The sequence below is a fragment of the Cervus canadensis genome, chromosome 1 (genome assembly GCF_019320065.1).
Source record: "Cervus canadensis isolate Bull #8, Minnesota chromosome 1, ASM1932006v1, whole genome shotgun sequence".
NCBI lineage: Eukaryota > Metazoa > Chordata > Mammalia > Artiodactyla > Cervidae > Cervus > Cervus canadensis.
This window is the reverse complement of record NC_057386.1, coordinates 26,569,664-26,588,596: the sequence shown is the minus strand read 5'-3', so window position 1 is coordinate 26,588,596 and position 18,933 is coordinate 26,569,664. Positions and strand designations below refer to the sequence as shown.

At 57.5% G+C, this 18,933-nt stretch overlaps 2 protein-coding genes across 3 annotated transcripts in view; one reads left to right on the top strand and one right to left on the bottom strand.

The window, feature by feature from the left end:
* The window catches only part of FAM83G (family with sequence similarity 83 member G), a 28,852-nt gene extending 23,391 nt beyond the window's left edge, over positions 1–5,461 (top strand). For both annotated transcript variants that reach the window (XM_043472892.1, XM_043472900.1), the window contains exon 6: positions 4,885–5,461. In XM_043472892.1, the coding sequence (XP_043328827.1) occupies positions 4,885–5,292 (408 nt within the window). In that variant the 3' untranslated portion in view covers positions 5,293–5,461. The remainder of the gene's footprint in view (positions 1–4,884) is intronic.
* SLC5A10 (solute carrier family 5 member 10) overlaps positions 1–16,752 on the bottom strand; it is a 54,577-nt gene extending 37,825 nt beyond the window's left edge. Inside the window, exons 1-8 of the mRNA XM_043472909.1 lie at positions 16,578–16,752; positions 13,573–13,644; positions 13,216–13,320; positions 12,844–12,903; positions 12,127–12,231; positions 7,519–7,624; positions 7,176–7,256; positions 5,429–5,634 (exon numbers count right to left, since the gene is read on the bottom strand). Of these exons, the coding sequence (XP_043328844.1) occupies positions 5,429–5,634; positions 7,176–7,256; positions 7,519–7,624; positions 12,127–12,231; positions 12,844–12,903; positions 13,216–13,320; positions 13,573–13,644; positions 16,578–16,691 (849 nt within the window). The 5' untranslated portion in view covers positions 16,692–16,752. The remainder of the gene's footprint in view (positions 1–5,428; positions 5,635–7,175; positions 7,257–7,518; positions 7,625–12,126; positions 12,232–12,843; positions 12,904–13,215; positions 13,321–13,572; positions 13,645–16,577) is intronic.
* Between the last annotated feature and the right edge of the window lie 2,181 nt (positions 16,753–18,933).

Here is an 18,933-nt window from a genome sequence, read left to right as displayed (position 1 = left end):
TGGGGGCAGGGGAGGGGGTGAGTCCCAGCTGCCCCGGATTCCTCCTCCGCGGGGCTCAGGGAGTGTGTGAGATAGAAGCTGACCTGTCAGCCCTGGATGCACCCTCCCCGACCCCTGACAGCACCCCTGCTGGTTGTCTGAGCATCTGGGGCCCAGGTTCTCTCCAGGCCTCAGTCTTCCCATCTGTCAAGCAGAGGAGTGTTGGTCCTGCCCAGCCTGTCGCCCCAGCAGTTGTGAGGGCTGGAGAAGACCATGGAGAGATGTCAGGGACCAACCCCCACCACCCTCTCGGCACCTCCTGCGCTGTCACGAGAGGCCGGCAAGCTAATGCACGTGTCAGGAGTAGACACTGGTTCCAGCTGTGTTTTGTGTCCCAGGCAGAGGTCTGGAGCTTTAGGACCTGGGTTTGGGGAAGCTCACATGTCAGTTGTGGAAGGAGCTAGAAGCTGCAATATGAGGGTAACTCCTCATGCAGCCGCAGGCGACACCTATCTGGGCCTCAATTTCCAGATCTGCAGAATGGGAGGGGGGAGTTGGAACTGATGGCACCTGAGATCCTCTCAGTTCTGACACCACGACTCTACTTTTAAGAACATGGGACTTTAAATAGCTTTACCGAGATATGATTCACACACAGTTCAGCTACGTAAAGCATACGACTCTGTGGTTTTTAATATGTTCCCAGTTGTGCAGTCTATAACTTTTAAATGCAAGTATTTTTCAGTTGCTGTTCTGCAGTTTAAATCACTTCCTGCAGTTCAGAAGTAGAAATTCTTTGTGATTTTCACTTATTTCCCAAACACGCGAGTTTGACAAGTAACTCCTAGCAGTTCCCTCTGACATGGCTGTTGGTGAAGCAATTAATTACAGGGTCCCAGTCAGGGCTAGCTCTAAAACAGATGTTTTCCTGCTAAATCAGGCGGGGACAGAGCAATTTTCAAAGCTCTAAGGGTGGAGTCAGTGGAATCTACTAGAACATTCCTTGGGTTCATTTGGCGACTCCACCCTTCCTGGCTCATCCTCCAGCACCTTTTCATCAACTGAAGAAAATTACCTACGTTTACATCAAAGCAAAGGGGCGGGAAGGACACACGTGGGAAATAGAGGCTTGCAGACTGTTTCGTTGATTTTTTTTATCTTTGGCTGTGCTGGGTCTTCGTTGCTATGCTTGGGTTTTCTCTAGTTGCAGCGAGACAGGGGCTACTCCTGTTGCGGAGCACGGGCTCTAGGTGCATGGGCCTCAGGCACAGGCTTAGTTGGTCCCCAGCATGTGGGATCTTCCTGGACCAGGGATTGAACCCATGTCTCCTGCATTGGCAGGTGGATTCCTAACCACTGGCCAGCAAGGAAGCCCCTATAGCCTGTTCTTCACCAAGGACCTCAGGTGCTTCCTCGATGCAGTCTTTCTCCATCTTTCCCCCGGTTCTTGCTTGGGTGACGGTATTAAGTACCTAGTAGTTAGGTGCCTACTGGTCCTTACTTGATCTAACGTCTGCTGCTTGGGGACAGTTAACATCCTGGGGAGCAAGTGCAGAGTCACAGGGTTGTGCATAGGCGTGGACACAGCCTTTGTTTCAGGACACAGCCTCTGCTTTGACAAAAGTGGATTTTCTAAAGGCTAGAAATTCCAAGTGTCCATCCTTGAGGCCTCTAGGTGCCCATTTGGGCTTGGCACCCTTAAGAGAAACTGTCATGAGCTTCTTCAGAGGTCCCTCTAAGTGTCTCAGAAAATGCCCTGAAGATTGTAAACTTGCTCGATAAAGGAGGTCTGAATCAGAGATGGTGATTCCTGAAAATTTTGGCTTTGGTGCAGTTTTCTTGTTATAGTCACCTCAAGATAAAAGCAAAAGTGTGTCCTTGGAGGCATACTCACACATACTAACTGTGGAAGCCCATCCCTTGCAGACTGAACAGCACATGGACGGTGGCTGAGCTGCATACAGAAATAGAACTTTGGGACTTCCCTGGTGGTTCAGTGGTTAGCGCTGGCTTCAGTCCCTGGCTGGGGAACTAAGATCCCACAAGCCTTGTGGCTTGACCAATAGAAAAAAAATATAGTACTCTGATCCATGACCCGTGGCAACCTGCCTGGGAAACCTCTGCCCTGATCTCTCTCAAAGCCAGGCAGGAAGGCAGATGGCTATTTCCAGCACCCGCCCAGGAAGCTGCACGGTGACTTTGTAACGATCAGCCCCAGGTGACTAGGACCTAATTAATAACTGGCAGCTTCTCTAACTGTTGTCTCCAACTCGTCCCTGACCGTTCTCACGGGCGCCCAGTTTGAGTCCCTGCCTCCTGTGTCCCCAGGCTGGTGGCCTCCTGTCAGTGCCCACCGCCCCCCCTCCCCCAGCCTCCCCTCTGTGCCTCTGCAGAGGTTCCCCCTCCTCTGCTTGCCTTTGAGCTTCTGCCAAACGTGAGGGACGGGAGCCGCCTCCCCTGCTGCAGTTCAGAATAAACTGCCTTTGCTTTTCTTAAAACATGGCCGGTGCCAGGCTGGCAGCGCAGGGGCTGCAGGGCAGGCTGGTTCCACCTCCTCTCCACCAGCTCTGACTTGGGACAGTCCATTCTTCACTTTGGGCCTCAGTTTCCCTGTCTGCAGTGAGGGGTGAGCTGTGGTTCTCTGTAGACCCCTCCCCTCGATGTCCTGTGATTACGAGAGCTGGGGCTGCACTTCTCGAAGGAGCCTTTCCCTGAATCCCTGCCGTCTTCTGTGATTTCACTCCATACGCTCTCGGTGGCCAGGCCTGGGGCAGGGGCAGGACAGTCGTGGTTGCCCCACTCCGCAGTTAGAGAAGCGGTGCCCCCGTAGGCCAGGCCAGGACCACCGCCCCGGCCCCGGCAGCGTCAGCACTGTTGCCACACAGGCCCTGCCTGAGGCCGCTCCCTCCTCCCTCTCAGCCATGGGACCTCCCGGAAGTGCTGTGTCCTCGCCTGCAAGGTGGGATGTGACCCCCAACCCTCGGGATTGCTGCACAGCCTGGATGAGGCCGCGTGTGGACTGCCAAGCCCAGGTCTGGCTGACTGGCGGCAAGTCATAGAGGGCGGGCGTCCATCAGGGTCATCGCAGGGTCACCCATGGCCCTGTGCCAGCCTAGGAGCATTTAGATGCTCGGCTGTGAGAAGGGGACAAGAGAAGAGCTCGTGGGAACGGGGGTGACAGGAGGTGACGGGGGCTGTGCACTCAACACGACACCCGGTCTGCAGCAGATCCTGAGGGTTGTGGTCGATGCGGACGGACCCAGCTGCTGCCCAAGAGGGACGGTCCATCTGAAACTGCAGCCGCAACAGGGGACCAAGTGAGCTCCAGCACTGCCGGAGCGGGCAGGCCCGGGGCCCTTCCTGTCTGTGTGCCTCCCCGCTGTGCAGATGAGCAGCTTGCAGCGGGAGGGTACGGCAGCCCCCAGACAGGAGCCCAGTGCCTGGCCGGCCCCCGCCTCCTGTTTCATTGGTTTTGTTGGGTTCTGCGCGTCGCCTACATGCTGTGGCTGAGCTGGGAGACACTGAAACGTCTGAAGAAGGTGAAAAGCACTCATGGCCCCAGCACACAGAGCTGCTACGTGGCGCTGATCACACCAGGGGCTGAGTAGGACCCAGTGGACTGGTACCTGTGTGGTGGGGGATCTGGTCCGAGGCCCAGCAGTTCCTCGGGTAGACCCAGCCTGGGCAGGAGGGGGACAGGGAGGTTGGGCTGAGGCCAGACATGGCCCCAAGCTCCTGACACTGTGGACCCCCATGGGGTCAGCAGTGCCTCTGCCTTCCCATGTGACCTTATCCACGAAGGAGGCCGATCCAACCCTGACCTCCAGGCCAGGCTGTGTGCTGACTCACTCAGCCTTCATGGGAAATCTCATGAATACTGTCCCAGCCCTGGACACAGGGCCATGCCAGGCCCATGCTAAGAGGGGAGGGAATGAAAGGTGCCTGGTGAGGAAGGGGCTCCGACTGGTCCATGGGGCTGCCAGGCACCCCCTGCCCACCCTCCACTGCTGGCCTTTCATCCAGACCCTCAGTCACCTGGGCTGGGCCTCAGATCTCCCAGGTGCTGGGCAGACGCCTGCAGTGGGTACAGCCTACAGGGACCCTTGAGCATATCACCATGTCACATGTCACCATGTCACTTATCATAGGTGGGGAAACAGGCCCAGGACCCTTCCCACTTGGATTGCATCCCACAGTCACAACCCAGACAGGGTCTCCTGGCAAGCACATGGAACAGCTACGCTTGGGAGATGCAGAGTGCCCCTCACTGGCTGGCACCCACCCTGGCCTCAGTGTCCCGTCCTGTGGATGGGACTGCCGGGCCCGCCTCACAGGAAGTCTGTCCCCATTCACTCTACCATGACTGGCTGGGTTGACTCTCGGCCAGGCGGCCTCAGTCCCAGGGTGGGGTCCTCAGGCCGTGGGTCCAGAATCAAGGACGGTGGTCAGGCCAATGCCCCTGAGGGCCCCTCCCACCCGAGTGCTGCCTGGGGGTATCCACGGCCTTCAGGCAGGCAAGACATTATCTGCTTCTGCCCCGGGAGGAAGCGTGGCCCCCTGAGGCCACCTGGTGCCAGCTTGGAAGGAGGACCCTGCCCCCAGGCACCAGAGACCTGGCCCAGGTGGAGGCCCATCTGCCCCCTTACAGATGGGGGAGGTAGGCAGGGCCTCGGGGAGGGGCAGGCACTGGCCTTGATGTGACCACAAGGCCAGGATCACTCCCATAGTACCTGTGGGAAAACAGGGAAAAACAGAGGAAGGAAGGAAACGTGTCCAGGACGCCCAGCTGGTGGGGGCAGGGCCAGGGAGTAAAGCCAGGCATGCTCGCTGCAGGCCAGAGCCCTCATGAAGGGATGGAGCTGCCTCCAGCCCCCGGGTCTCACCTCTCCGCTCTCTCTCCACCAGGGCCAGCGGTTTCACCACTATGGAAGCCCTGCCTCTGGCATCAGGGAGAAAGATGGCTTCCCACGACCATTGAGGACCCTGGGACCCCCACGGTTCCGCCCCACTGCCGACGGCGCTGAGAGCTCCAGCAGGAAAGCAGGCCCGGCTATGGCAAGCCCCCAGCACTGGCAGGCCAAGAGCGGCCCAGGGCCCCGTCTGCTGCCAGGTCCTGTGAGCCCAAGGCAGGCCCGAAATGCCAGTGCCCTGGCCAACAGCAGGGCCACCGAGGAACACCCCAGCCCCTTCGGAATCCCGTACTCCAAACTGTCCCAGTCGAAGCACCTGAAGGCCAGGACGGGTGGCAGCCAGTGGGCCCCATCTGACTCTAAACGGCGGGCCCACGCCCCCCGGGACCGCAAGGACCCCTAGCACCCCGTGCCCGGGCCACACCGTCCATGGCCTCTGCCCAGCCTGGGCTCGCCGTGCAGTGGTTCCTGGGCCACCCGCACCTCCACAGGCACCCTGGAAGGCAGGAATGGGGGAGGGTGGCACCGTGAACCCTCACCTGGTCCGTGCACCAGTACCAGGCGGCCATGATGGTCAGGCCGAAGGTCATCCCAGTCCACGGGAGGTCCCCGGTGTAGGGATCTCGGAACATGTGCATGGCATCTGCCCGGGGCACGTGGCAGGTGGTATTGGAGATGGTCTTGGATGGGATGGCCCGGGCGTAGGCCTCTGCCAGCTGCTCGTACCCGCCAATCTGCTCAAAAGCTGCAGGGGCGGGTGGGATGGTGATGGTCAGCGGCCTGTGGCCGTGACTCCTGGCCCCACCGCCCTCATCTCACGAGTAACTCCCTGGTACAGGAGACTCAAACTTTTTTGCATTCACCTTTCCCAGTGTCTGGAAAGGTGTGGAGATAGAGGGTTTTTAAAAAAAAGTGAATTCAAAAGACTATTTTATTTGTATTTAAAATAATAATATTAAAGGAACATTTTGCACGTGGGCACCCCATGTCCTGCAGCCTCTAGATGCCCATCAGCCAGGAGGGGGCCCCCGCCAGGCTCACTGTCGACTCGAGGAGGCAGCTGCGTCTTTTCCTTGGCACTCAAGGACTTTCCCCAGTAGCCGGAAGGGGTAATGTCCTGACCCAGGGGCTTCCAGAGGATGAGACTTTGGTGGAGCTGAGAGTGGCTGGGGGGCAGGGAGGGTGTGGCTTTGAGATGGGAAACGGTCCCAAAAGGGCAGGGGAGCCACCAAGGCCACACTGACAGCCAGCTGGCCCGAGCCAAGATCACGTTCACTGCTCACTGTTCTTTGTCTGCTCTGGGGTCTGGGCCAAAAGTGAAAGTCCCTCAGTTGTGCCCAACTCGATACAGTCCATGGAATTCTCCAGGCCAGAATACTAGTGGGTAGCCTTTCCCTTCTCCAGGGGATCTTCCCAACCCAGGGATTGAACCCAGGTCTCCCACATTGCAGGCGGATTCTTTACCAGCTGAGGCACCAGGGAAGCCTGTGGCTTTTGCTTTGTGTGTGATCACTGCCCCACCACCCCTAACCAGACTGGGCCTGGCTGCCCAGGTGCCTTTCCTGCAGCGGGCTCTGGGGACACAGGCCCCTGGTCTGTGAGGAGACAGGTGCACAGCCCAGGCAGCCCCAGGTCCCGCTTCCCACCCCCTCCACACAGCCCCCAGCATCATTCCCACCCGGAGCCCAGGCCAGGCTGAGGTGAGCGCTCAGAACAAAGGTACAGACACTAAACAAGGGTCCTAGGGTCTGAGTCTGGAAGAGACTATAAAGGCCTCTGTTTGCCCTCTATGGGCTCCTCCTGGCTCTGCTTGCATGCTTCCCAGGTTGGGGAGCTCACTACCTCTGGGACAGCCCCCCAAGCTTACCCCTGTTTCCAGACCAGGAGATGCTGGTCTGAATCCCTTCCTCCCACCCTGCCTTTGTCCTGCCTGCCACAGCACTTCTTGGGGTCTTGTACAAGGTTTCAAACAGTGGGGGCTGATGTCCAGGCAGGTACGTGGTCTCCCAGTGGTGTCTGCACACCACCCACAGCCCCACCTCCCGTAACTGAGCTAAGGTGGATATGGATGGCCCTGCTTCCTGCGTCAGCTCTGTAGCCAAACACCAGCCGGCTTGAGCTGGTGACAGAAGTGCCACAGGGCAGCTGGGGTGAGAGGGGAACAGGCTTCTGCCACTCAGGGGAGGCTGGCAGGGGGCTGAGAGCCTCACAGCCTGACCTTGTGGGGACACCCACCCCCAGTGCCAACATGGGGGACCTGCTACTGGATAGGCCCACGGCCCTCACCTTTGATCGTCAGGATCACGGCCCCCACCACCATGACGAGTGTCTGCAGGGCGTCTGTGTAGATGACAGCAGTCAGGCCCCCTGCAAGTGAAGACGACAGAGCTGGAGGGGCCTGGCCTCAACGGGGGAGAAATGGGGAGGCAACCAAGCTCTGGGAGGGATAGCTGTCCCACACCCATGCCCCTTGCCCTTGCATAGGTGGACACAGCAACCAGGCCGGCTGAGCAGCTGCAGAGGCCCACGTGCCTGGCTCAAACCGGCCAGGTCCCAGGCTATGGGAGGAGGTGCCCTGAACCCCCACCGGCTAACCTCCCGGTTTCCTGTGTGTCCCTGGGCGCTGCACCTGCTATGGTGTAAAGGGCCGTGATGGTGAGCATGATGATGGTGGACAGGTAGAAGTTCCAGCCCAGGCAGATGTGCACGAACAGGGCCCCCGCATACAGGTCGATCTGGAGACAGGAAAGAAGCGTGTGTGAAGGCCCGAGGTAACCCAGGACCCGGAGCTCCATGCGCCCGCCCAGTGGCCTTGGTGCCTCGTTGACGAGGAAGGGGAGACCACCCCACCCACCAGGGGCTGTCCTGAGCAGGGGGAGTGTCCTGGCTGTAGACGATGGTGGGCAAGGGATGTTGCTGATGTTAATAAAGTCCTAAGCGGCCCCTACCCACCAGGGAGCAGCTTGCTGTTCATTTTGGTTCCTGCCTGGGGATGGAGAAGGAGAGTCCTGGAGGGCTTCCTGGGGGAGAAGTGGGTCTCAGAGAACAGGACCCTGTGTATTGGTCTCCAGACCCACGTCTTTCTGTGTAAAATGGGTCCCTGTGCTCTGTTCCTTGTTAGGCAGGGCCCCCGAGAAGAGACCAGACTTATGCCGGGCCAGGCTGGGGGAACAGAGGAGCTCTCTTGCTTATTGAACCCTCCCCATGGGGTTGAAACTGAAATCAGGACCACGTCTCAGGCTGGAGCTTGTTCCCAGGGGCTGAACTGGACTCAGTCCTGCCGTCCCAGACTCTGGGGAGCACAGGACAGTCAGGGTTCTGGGGCGAGCCTGAGAATATCAGTGCTGGAACGGGCTTTACAGACCACACACACACCTTCACTGCGCAATGGGTGCCCGGAGAAGGAGGGAGGACCCCATTCTGTAGGACCTAGGGCTAGGCCAGGGGCCCCACCTCCCAAGTGTCCAAACCTGCTTCATGTCAGGAAGATCCCCCAAAACACAGCCTGTGGGGCCCAGAGGTTCCTGAGAAGGCTGGGCAAAGCCACAGGTCAGCTGCCACGTGGGGGACAGTCTGCATGAGGCCAGAGCACCAGCCCAGCTAGGGTTCCAGCAGCCCTGCTGAAGCCAGGCTCTCAGACCCCTGCTTCCCCAGGCTCTTCCCCTCCCCTCTCCTGGAGCAGAGACCAGCCAGTGTGAGGACGCTGACAAGCTGCTCTCAGAACAGTGGCCCCTCACTCTGCCCCCATCCCTGGCAGCGAGTCAGTGCCTGTATGTGTGTCCAGCCCAAGCTGAGAGGCCCAGAGTTGTTGAATATAAGAACAGGAAGGTCTGTCCCGCTCCATCAGACCAGGAACAGGGAGGTGAAGGGACCTCCCCACGGTCAGGCCCTGGCAAGTATCAGAGATGGGAGTGGCCAGGCAATGGGAGAAGTGGGTGGGTTCTAGAAAGTAGGGGAGACATAGGTTCGATCCCTGGTCTGGGAAGATCCCGTAGGTCTCAGGGCAACTAAGTCCATGCGCCACCACTACTGAAGCCCATGTGCCTAGAGCCTGTGCTCCACAACAAGAGAAGCCACTGCAGTGAGAAGCCCGTGTCCTGCAACTAGAGAAAATCTGCACAGCAACCAAGACCCAGAACAGCCAATAAAAAAGAAAAAAAAGACCCCTCCCCAGACCCTAGTCACCTCGGAAGGGAGCCCTGGTCTGTGTGCCCAGCCTTCAGGCTCTGGCCACACTGCCCTTTAAGCCCAAGTGACTCTGGTCACGCCAGACTGGCTGCTGTTCCACACCCAGCACTTTGCTGCCTCCAGGCCTCAGCTCACCCAGGTCCCTCTGTCTGGGAACGTCCCCATCTCTGCATCACTCAGGACTCAGCCTGCCCCCAATACCCTGCTTCCCAAACCGCTCTGCAGCCCAGGGACTTCCTTCTGAGAGCAATGGTTGGGTGGTGGGGACAGCACGGGCATGGATGTGGAGGTGGGACTTGGGACCCTGCGTGGTCTCTGTAAAGGCTCCTGGTGCTGCTGGAGGCCAGGTAAGTGTGTGGTCGGCTGTAGGCTCCAGGTTGTCCCCCAGCCCCATCGGACCCCTCCTTCTGCTGAACTCTGTTCTGGGGGCCCAGGCGAGCTGCAGCTGGGTAGGAGCTAAGAGCCCTGGGTCTGTGACCCTGGTGAGCAGGTCCCCTTACCTCCTGAGCCCAGGGACCCTGTCTGTAAAGTGGGGGGTGGGTGTGGAGCACCACAGCACTGTGTGCAGCCCCCACCAGCCCCCTGGCCTCTGCAGACGCGGAGCAGGGGAAGCCGGTGTGGGGCAGGTGGGACCCCTGAGGGAGCCGCTCCACTCCACAGAGGGGCACACAGGCGCAGAGGTTTGAAGCAACTGGCCTTGAGCCCCTGAATGAACCAGGGCATCAGAACGCGTTTCTCTATTGTCCAGAGGTTAAGTGACCTGCCCGGAGCACACAGTGATGAAGCTTGGCTACCCTCCAGCCTTTAGGCTCTCTGGGGTCATTTGGCAGTTCTCTCTGCAGACTAGTGTCCCTGCCTGGGGGCTGGCAGCAGGTGGGCCCTATGGTCTCTGAGCAGGCTGGAGCTGGGGTGACTCCTGGGCATGTGGACACACAGGGCATTCCAGGGGCTCTGCCCAGTGAGATCAGGGCCTCAGGGGCCCTGCTGGGCTCCAGAGCTGCAAACAGCTTCAGCCCAAAGCCTTGGTCAGGGGAACTCAGTCCCTCCAAGGCCTGGCCTGGCAATCAGCATTCCCCCTGCTTCCCTCCCACTTCATCCATGCAGTCCCAGCCTCAGTGCAGAAGCCCCAGCCTTGACATCAGTGGGGTTCCCTCCCATTTTATAGGTGGGTAAACTGAGTCACCTGGGGCTTCCCTGGTGGCACTAGTGGTAAAGAATCTGCCGGCCAATGCAGAACATGAGGATTTGATGCCTGGGTCTGGAAAATCCCTTGGAGAAAGCAATGGCAACCCACTCCAGTATTCTTGCCTCCCATGGACAAGAGGAGACTCTTGTCATGGAGAACCCCATGGACAGAGGAGACTGGTAAGCTACAGTCCATGGAGTCACAGAGAGTCGGACACAACTGAGCGACTGAATGACGACAACTGAGTCACCTCATCACAAAGTGGGGCAGTGATCAGCCCGCTGGGCCCTAATCGTGGTCTCTGCCTGATTCACCATGACCACTCCCTAGGTCTCCATCGTCTTGTCTGTAAACAGGGCTGTGCACAAAGTGTCCTCTAAGGACTCCCCCCACTTACTCCCCCACTGTTTTGGACACCCTGCCCAGGCTCTGAGTGTGAGATGTGAACTCTGCCTCGGAGCCACCAACAGGACAAATGGGCTGAGAGGTTGGCCTTGGCAGACCCCACCCTGGCCCCTCACCTCTCGCCCCTGTCCATCCTCTGGTAGGGGAGGGTGGCGGCACTAACACAAGCCTGACCGTGTCACCCCTGCTCAAAGCCCCTGGGCCCCTTGGGCACTCAGATCCCTTACTCACTTCTCACCAACCCTCTGGCCTGGGGTGGGAGTGGCCCCTGAGAGCAACACACAGCAACTGTCTGGCTATGTGACTGCTGGTCAGTCCCAGGCCCACCGCTCCCTGTCACCCCCCACCGGCTCCTCCTCTGGTCCTGAGGTGTCTGACCCCTGGGGTCTGAGCCCCCTGCCATGACCACCCCCAAAGCATCCCACACTGTTCCCCACCCTTGGCGTTTGCCCTCCCTATCAGCACCCCTTTCTCCACTAGACCCAGGCTCTGTGCCGCCCAGCAGGAACCCTGACTTCTCTTCTGAGGGCCATCCCCTATGCTACATCTGCACCCCTCACAGTGCTGAGTCCCTGCTTCCAGAGGGGCGGGGGCCTCAGGAGCCGGAGGAGAGGGAGGAGGCACGTGGGAGCCGTCCTGGAGGGCAGCAGTGCCCCCTCCAGAAGAAAGCCCTGGGGAAGATCCTCTTAGGAGAGAAGGTGGGGCCTGCTTGCTAACCTCCCTCTCTCTGAAACCCACCCCCACCCAGCAGGGACCTGGCAGCCCAGGTGGAGGCCTGGCCGAGGCTCCCGGGGCTCCTGGGGTTGTGGAGGAGGAAGCCCTGGACACCCCTGCAGAAGCTGCCAGGCAGGAGGGAGGAACCAGGCTCGGTCTGTGCAGGGACCACTGTCCACTTCTGAGCCTTGCCAGAGCTGGAGTGGCTGGATGGCCTCCAGGGACAGGCTGGTGATGGGGACTCAGGAGGAAGAACACGGGCCTGGAGTGGCCATGGAGGCCCCACAGGCTTGGGACCAGCTCCCCACATCCTGGCCTCAGTCTCCCTCCCTGTGAGACCCAGGATGTGGACAGGATACGCCCATGCCAGGCCCCCCAGGGAAAGGAGGTGCTGGGGGGTCAGCCTGGTAGTGGAGCTGACAGCCACTTGCCACCTTGGGCCAGAGACAGCGGGCTCTAGGTGCCCCCTAGTGGGCACTCCTGGCTTGCCAGAACCAGGACCCAGAGCCCAGACAAGAACCCAGGGGCAAAGCAGGAGTCACAGGGCTGCATTCTGCCCGCTCCCGGGGCCCTGGGGTAGCTGTGTGATCCTCGGCAAGTCAGTGTGCCTCTCTGGGCCTTAGTCTCCCCAGCTGTCAGACAAGGCAGAAGCGGATCAGGGGCTATCAGATCCCTTTGAGGGCCCCAGAGCAGGAATGTTCCAGCTAAGCTGGACAGAAGCTGGTGGGGGAGGGGGTGGCTCACCGATATCTTGGTGAAGACGGACAGCAGCAGCGACAGGACAGACAGGTACACGCGAATCCGCTGGCCCCCGTAGCGCTTCTGCATGTATTCAGGCATGGTGACAATCTAGGGGTACAGGCCAGGGGGCTAAGCTCACTGCAAGGCCACAGCTAGCGACTGGGCCTGGAGCATCTCACAGCCCCAGCACTGGGCCTAGAATTCCAGGCTTACACTTCCGATCACATGGTGAGCGGCTTAGGTTGGGCAGTGGCGGGCTGAGACAGGAGGGGTGCATGGGGGGCTGTGGCTGGGAGCAGGGGACAAGTTGGAAGGCTGTTATAACAAATCCAGATGAGCTCTGGCTAGATGGGGAAGTACAAGACTTGAGACATCCAGGAAATGTGAACCACCGGACTTAGTGACACCTGGCTGGAACTAAAGAAGCGGCACAATTGAGGATGTGACTTGCAGCCCAGGTGTGCGGCCCAGGTGTGCAGCCTGTGTGCTCAGGTAGATGGAGCATCCTCCTCCAGATGCAACATGCAGGTACAGTAGAGACCTGGGCTGAAGGCCCAGGAGACTTGTCTCCATGGGTTGATGAGAATGTTAGTTGGACTAGAAACAAACCCAGAGCTGACACTTGTGGTTTCACTCACCAACTCATGTGTGAAGCCAGGGGTCCTGCCCATCACCACTACCCACTCCACCCCAGGCCCGGCTGTCCCTGGGCAGACTCACCTCCGAGGAGAGGTAGATGGGCACAAACACCCATGCCAGGGCCAGCAGCACGTAGGTAGCCTGCGGAGGACAGAGGCAGGTAAGGCTAGGGACATACATGGTCGAGAAATGTCCCCGCCTCCTCTCTGCAGCCTTGAACACTAAGGATGACAGCCAAGGCTCAGGGCTCCCCGCCTGCAGCTTTCTGTAGACCCGACTTTCCCATCAACCCTGCCTGCCTGGATCTTGGCCTTCCTGGTTGCTGAATACTGCCTCTGGCCATGGAGGGGTGGGCTCTGATGAGCGCCATCCAGCACCTATCAAGGTTGGTGCCCACCCCACGCCACCCCACCCCACTCCTGCCCATGGCGGACACCCGCCTCTGGAGCTCACATTCCACTCAAAGCCGGCCACCGCCAAGCCTCCAGCCGCTCCTGAGCCCGCCAGTCCAATGAAGAGGCCTGAACCCTCGCTGCTGGCAAAGAGGGAGGCTCCGATCTGGAGGAGAGAGAGGGGAGGGGCTAACATCAGCCCCGCCCTCTCCACGCCTTCCACCACCTGCCCCCACACCGCCGCTCAGGGACCCCTGATGACCTAGGCCCCATCTCTCCCACCTTGGCCCAGCCTGGGGGTGACCCTGGGTGTGAGGAGGACACAGGAAGTGACGGCAGGGATGCAGATGCAGGCTGACCTAGGGGTCAGATATGGCCCCAGTGCAAGGAGGGGCGGGAGAGGTCGGGGGGCACTCACCGGCCACCACGTCATGTCCCGGCTGGCCAGGAAGTAGCCGCTCACCGTGTTCCTGCTGGCCCGGCAGGAGGACTGCAAAGACAGGGGCAGGAGCTGGAGCCTTCGCTGGGCCAGAGGCAGTGAACAATGTGCCGCTACTGTGGGAAACAGTGCACTGGCTCCCCAGAGAGTGGGACACACAGGTGACCCAGAGACCCAGCAGGTCCGCTCCTGGCTACATCCAGGAGAGCTGAGAGCAGGTGCTCGAATGACCCCCGCACATGGCTGCTCACAGCTGTGTAACTCACCACAGCCTGAGAGTGGAAGCAACCTGAAGGCTCATCAACTAATGGATGGTTGGACGGATGAACAAACGTGCATCCACACCACAGACCATCGCCCAGCCCCCAAGAGGAAGAGGCACCACTATTTGCTGAAACACGAGTCCATCAACATGCAGGCCTGGTTCTTCCAGACTCCAACTGCCTCCTCTCTGCTCCCCAGATGGTCAGGATGACTAAGCTGGTTTGTCTGGGCCCACCACTCGAAGCTTCTGATATGACTGCTGGATGCCTGTCCCACTACAGCCCCCCAACCTCTGCTTTCTCTCTGTGCTCGTGATCCAGCCACACTGAACACAGTACAGTCTGCGGACTCTCACCATGTTGCCAGGATGGCCACGTCCAGCTGTGTAGGTGGTGAGCCACACAACCTCCAGAGCCACCCTGGTCTTAGCCCCTGCTTTTCTCTGTCATGTTCTCTTATCCTCAAGGATGTAGTGGATGTTGCCAACGGCCTTCTCACAGCATTTTCCCTTCCTACAAGGGCCTCATCTTTCCCAGCAGTTGACTGAGTGGTCCTGACTCACTCCAGCTCCAGGGGTCCCAAGCCACCTAAGTCACAGAGCCTGTCCCATTCCTCATGTACTCTGCATGTACTCAGATGTACTCTGCATGTAAGTTAAATAAACAGAGTGACAATATACAGCCTTGATGCACTCCTTTCCCAATTTTGAACTAGTCCATTGTTCTATGTCCAGTCCTAACTGTTGTTTCTTGACCTGCATACAGGTTTCTCAGGGGGCAGGTAAGGTGGTCTGATATTCTCATCTCTTTAAGAATTTTCCACAGTTTGTTGTAATCCACACAGCCAAAGGCTTTAGTGTGGCCAATGAAGCAGAAATAGATGTTTTTCTGGAATTCTCTTGGTTTCCCTATGACCCAACATTTGATCTCTGGTACCTCTGCCTTTTCTGAATTCAGCTTGTACATCTGGAATTTCTTGGTTCGTGTACTGTTGAAGCCTAACTTGAAGGATTTTGAGCATGACCTTGCTAGCATGTGAAATGAGCACAATTGTGTGGTAGTTTGAACATTCTTTGGCATTGCCCTTCTTTGGGATTGAAATGAAAACTGACCTTTTCCAGTCCTGTGGCCACTGCTGAGTTTTCCAAATTTGCTGGCATATTGAGTGTAGCACTTTAACAGCATCATCTTTTAGGATGTGAAATAGCTCAGCTGGCATTCCATCACCTCCCCTAGCTTTGTTCATAGCAGTGCTTCCTAAGGCCCACTTGACTTCACACTCTAGGATGTCTGGCTCTAGGTGAGTGACCACACTGTTGTGGTTATCTGGGTCATTAAGACCAGGAAATAAATTAATAAATAGTAATATAATATTTTTTTAAAAAAGAAAGCTTCCACTGCAGGGGCCCCTCTCCTGACCCCCAGTACGGTGCTCCCAAGAACACAGCACGCTATGGTTGGAATGGATTTTCACATCCACTGGGCTCCTGTGCTCCTTGGAACAGCTGTGAGAGGCGACTGTTACAGATCTACGGGGTGTGTTTGAGGAAACAGGAGGTTAAGTAACTGTTCCGAGAACACACAGACCCAACTTTCCCGACACCCAGCACTGGGCTGCCTGAGAGTTACTATTTAATCACATGAGAATGACTTCCAGTCACTGCGGCTGTTACTTCCACCAGGCCCTCCTCCGCCTCCACCATCATCTCCACCACCCCCACCCCCATCCCCACCCCCACCTCCACCACTTGCACTTTCTACTATAGGATCGACAGCAGCAGCAGGGTCCCTTACATGTGGTCACCTCAGGGAGAAGACCTCTCCCATTTGGGAACTTGGGAACTAGGACCAGGCAGGTGATACATGTCTTACAGATAAAGATCCTGAGGCTCAAAAAACTGAGCAACTTCCAAGGATCCTAGAACTGGGGCCATGGCCAGAGAAGATAAGAGGGGCTCCTCATTCTCCACCAGGAGAGGAAGACCACTGCCAGTCAGGGCTCAGGGGTGCCAGCCTGCGGAGCTCTGGGGACAAGACTAGCTGATTTGTGTCCATCTCCCACCCAGGATTAGGAGTAGATGGAGGAGGCCCTCCCCTCTGGGCAGGGTCCTGGGTTCACTGCCCAAGTCCCTGCCCCCTGAAGCCCTGGGGTTCACCTGCAAATGGGGCTGTGGCGGGGGGGAATGCGCACAGCACCTGCATAGCAGTATTCCCGCTGCTGCTGGAGCCTCTGGTGACCTACAGCCCTTCTCTCTTCTCAAAGGCAGAAGAAACTGGCTTATGAACTAGGCAAGGCTGGTGGACACGGCGTTGTTATAACAGAGACCCCAGGCCCTGCATGCCACTGCCCCCCTCTGGATTTGGCTCAGCTGGTATGGGCGCAGCCAAGAACCCCTGTGATTCTGTGAGCCCATCTGACATTGGAGGGGAGGCCAGAAGACTGCGCGCTGTGCTAAGCGCCCAGCTTGTCATCTGCACAGAAGCCCCTAGTGTTCCACTTGACCTGCCCTTAGAGACACTCCCTGTTCCTCACTTTAGAGACTTGAGAATCTGGCGCCAAAGAGAGAAGGGCTTGGTCAAGGTCTCCGGCAAATCTCCCCAGGGCTGGGAGGAGGGTCCGAGGGCATCGGGCCTCCAGAGAGAGGATGCCATGCCCGGGGACATCCCGGATGGTTCCCACACCCCAGTGCCCGCCCCGGCCTGTGCCACCAGTCCTCTCACCCATATGCCCACGGCCACGTTCAGGGCAAAATACACGGCGATGATGGCAATGTCCACCGTGCTCAGCTGCGGCCTGGGGGTATGGGGGTCGCTGGTGGAGTTGTCCACAGCCATCCTGCAGCAGGGCCGGCTCTGAGCGAATGGGACTGAGGGCTGGACCAGAGCAGAGGGCTTCCTGGCAGGCAGTAAATTTATGATTAAACCAGCACGACGGTGACATTCCAGCCCATGGTGCACGCTTCAAAGTGCAGCTGGGTCTTCTCCACCCCCACCCCCTCCCCTGCCCCGGGGACCACTGGGGGAGGGGCACATCTTTACACACAAAGGAGACTTGGGAGATGTAAAGGGGTCTAGTGGACCCAAAGGAACCAGAATTGTCCCAGAAAGAAAGGGCTTGTTACTGAATGCATGCAATTCAGGTAAGGAGCAGGAGGGTTGGGGGCAAATGCCCCTCCTCTGCGGATGCTGCCATGACAGCAGCCATGTCTTTCTACAGCCTTTGGGCCTCAAGTGGACCACAAGGCCCTTGGCAGTGACTTGCATCTCTTGGGTCACTTCCAGCCACAGAATGTCCTCTGTTGGACACTAGAGGCTTGTCACCACATTTCCTGTCCTCTTTTCTAGACCAGGCCCCAAAGCCCCTTCCTGACCATCCTCTTGGGTCCCCTGGTCTCCTAGCACCACAGATACTGGGCCCCACATCTAGCAAGCATCTGCCAGGGGCTGGGCCATGCTTAATCTTTCTGCTCACTGACCTGTTCTGTGCTCAGAGTAGGTGGTGTGGGTCACAGCCAGGGAAGGAGGCAGGAGGGTGGCCACCTGCCCCCATCCAGCCACTTGAGGGCCAGAGCTGGGCTTCGGCCCTGTATCCAACCCCAGATCTTCCCCGGTGGTGGCAGTGATGGCTAGGGTCCACTGTGTCCCTCCTGCTCAGATGCTTGCTCACTGATTAAATCCGTGTGTGCAGCCAGGCAGCTCTTGGTGACATGGCCCGTGGCTTCACAGAGCATTTGGAGTTTATCCTGACATGCAGCCCTTCCAGAAGTGTTAATGAGTGAGCGGCTGGCACTGGGAACACCGGCTTGCAAAACCAACTGTGCCTGTTACTTGGTAACCGAGGGGGAGGGTTTGAAGATTAATCCCCCTCACATGCAGGACTCGGCCGGGAAGAAGAAGTAAGTCACTGCTTTCGGTAAACTCAGGCAGGCCCAGACCGCCCTCCCCAGCCACCCTCACCTTCAGCCAGCTAGGCTCTCAGATGTCTTACTCATTGTTGGAAATGCATCGTGACTCAAGAGGTCACTTCGTACTGAAGAGGGACCCAAATGGGTAATGTCCAGATTTATTAAACTGGTCTCCTAAAGAGGAAGTAGCTGAAAGAACAGTCTTTGGTCCCCTCTCCATAGCCTGGGTCTCAGAAAGAAATATACCACTTAGACAGAGCCCTCCACCCCTCCACTGTCTGATCAAAAGGCCTGGGGAGAGATGGCTGACATGAGCTGATGGATGGGGCCAGGGGGAGGGTGGCAGGGGAGGGAATGGAGAAGAAATTCCACACGGCAGTCCAATCACAGTTTACACTCTCCTCCAGCCTCCTCTGACCACACTCGCAGATCCAACTCCTCTGGGCCAGCTCACCTAGGACAGGAATACAGACAGCTGTCCAGCCAAAAAGTCACAACTGGTGACTGCACATGGACACATCATCACCATCCAGAGTCCAGAGTTTACATTAGGGTTTATTCTTGCTGTTGTGTGTTCCATGGGTTTAGATGTATGTATGATGACATACATCCATCATTAGAGTATCACAGAGCATCTTCACAGCCCTAAAAATCTAGGCTCTATCTATTCGTCTTTCCATTCCCCCACCAACACTTGATCTCTTAGTGTTCACAGTTTTGCCTTCTCCAGACCATCATATAGTTGGAATTACAGAGTATGTAGCTTTTTTAGATTGTCTTTCACTTACTAAGATTCAATTTAGTTTCCTCCACATTGTTTCATGGATTGATAATTCATTTCCTTTTGCTTGAATAATATTCCATTGTCTGAAGGCACCACAGTTTATTTATCCATTTACCTACTAAAGGACATTTTGATGGATTCCAAGTTTTGGCAATTAGGAATAAAACTGCTGTAAAACTCCATGTGCAGGTTTTTATGTGGACATAAGTTTTTTACTCCTTTCAGTAGATACCAAGGAGCATGACTGCTGGATCACATGGTAAGTGTGTTTAGTTTTGTAGGAAACTGCTAAACTATCTTCCCAAGTGGTCATTTCTGTATCTCCACCAGTGATGAATGAGTTCCTGTTGTTCCATGTTATCAACATTTGCTGCCGTCAGTGTTCCAG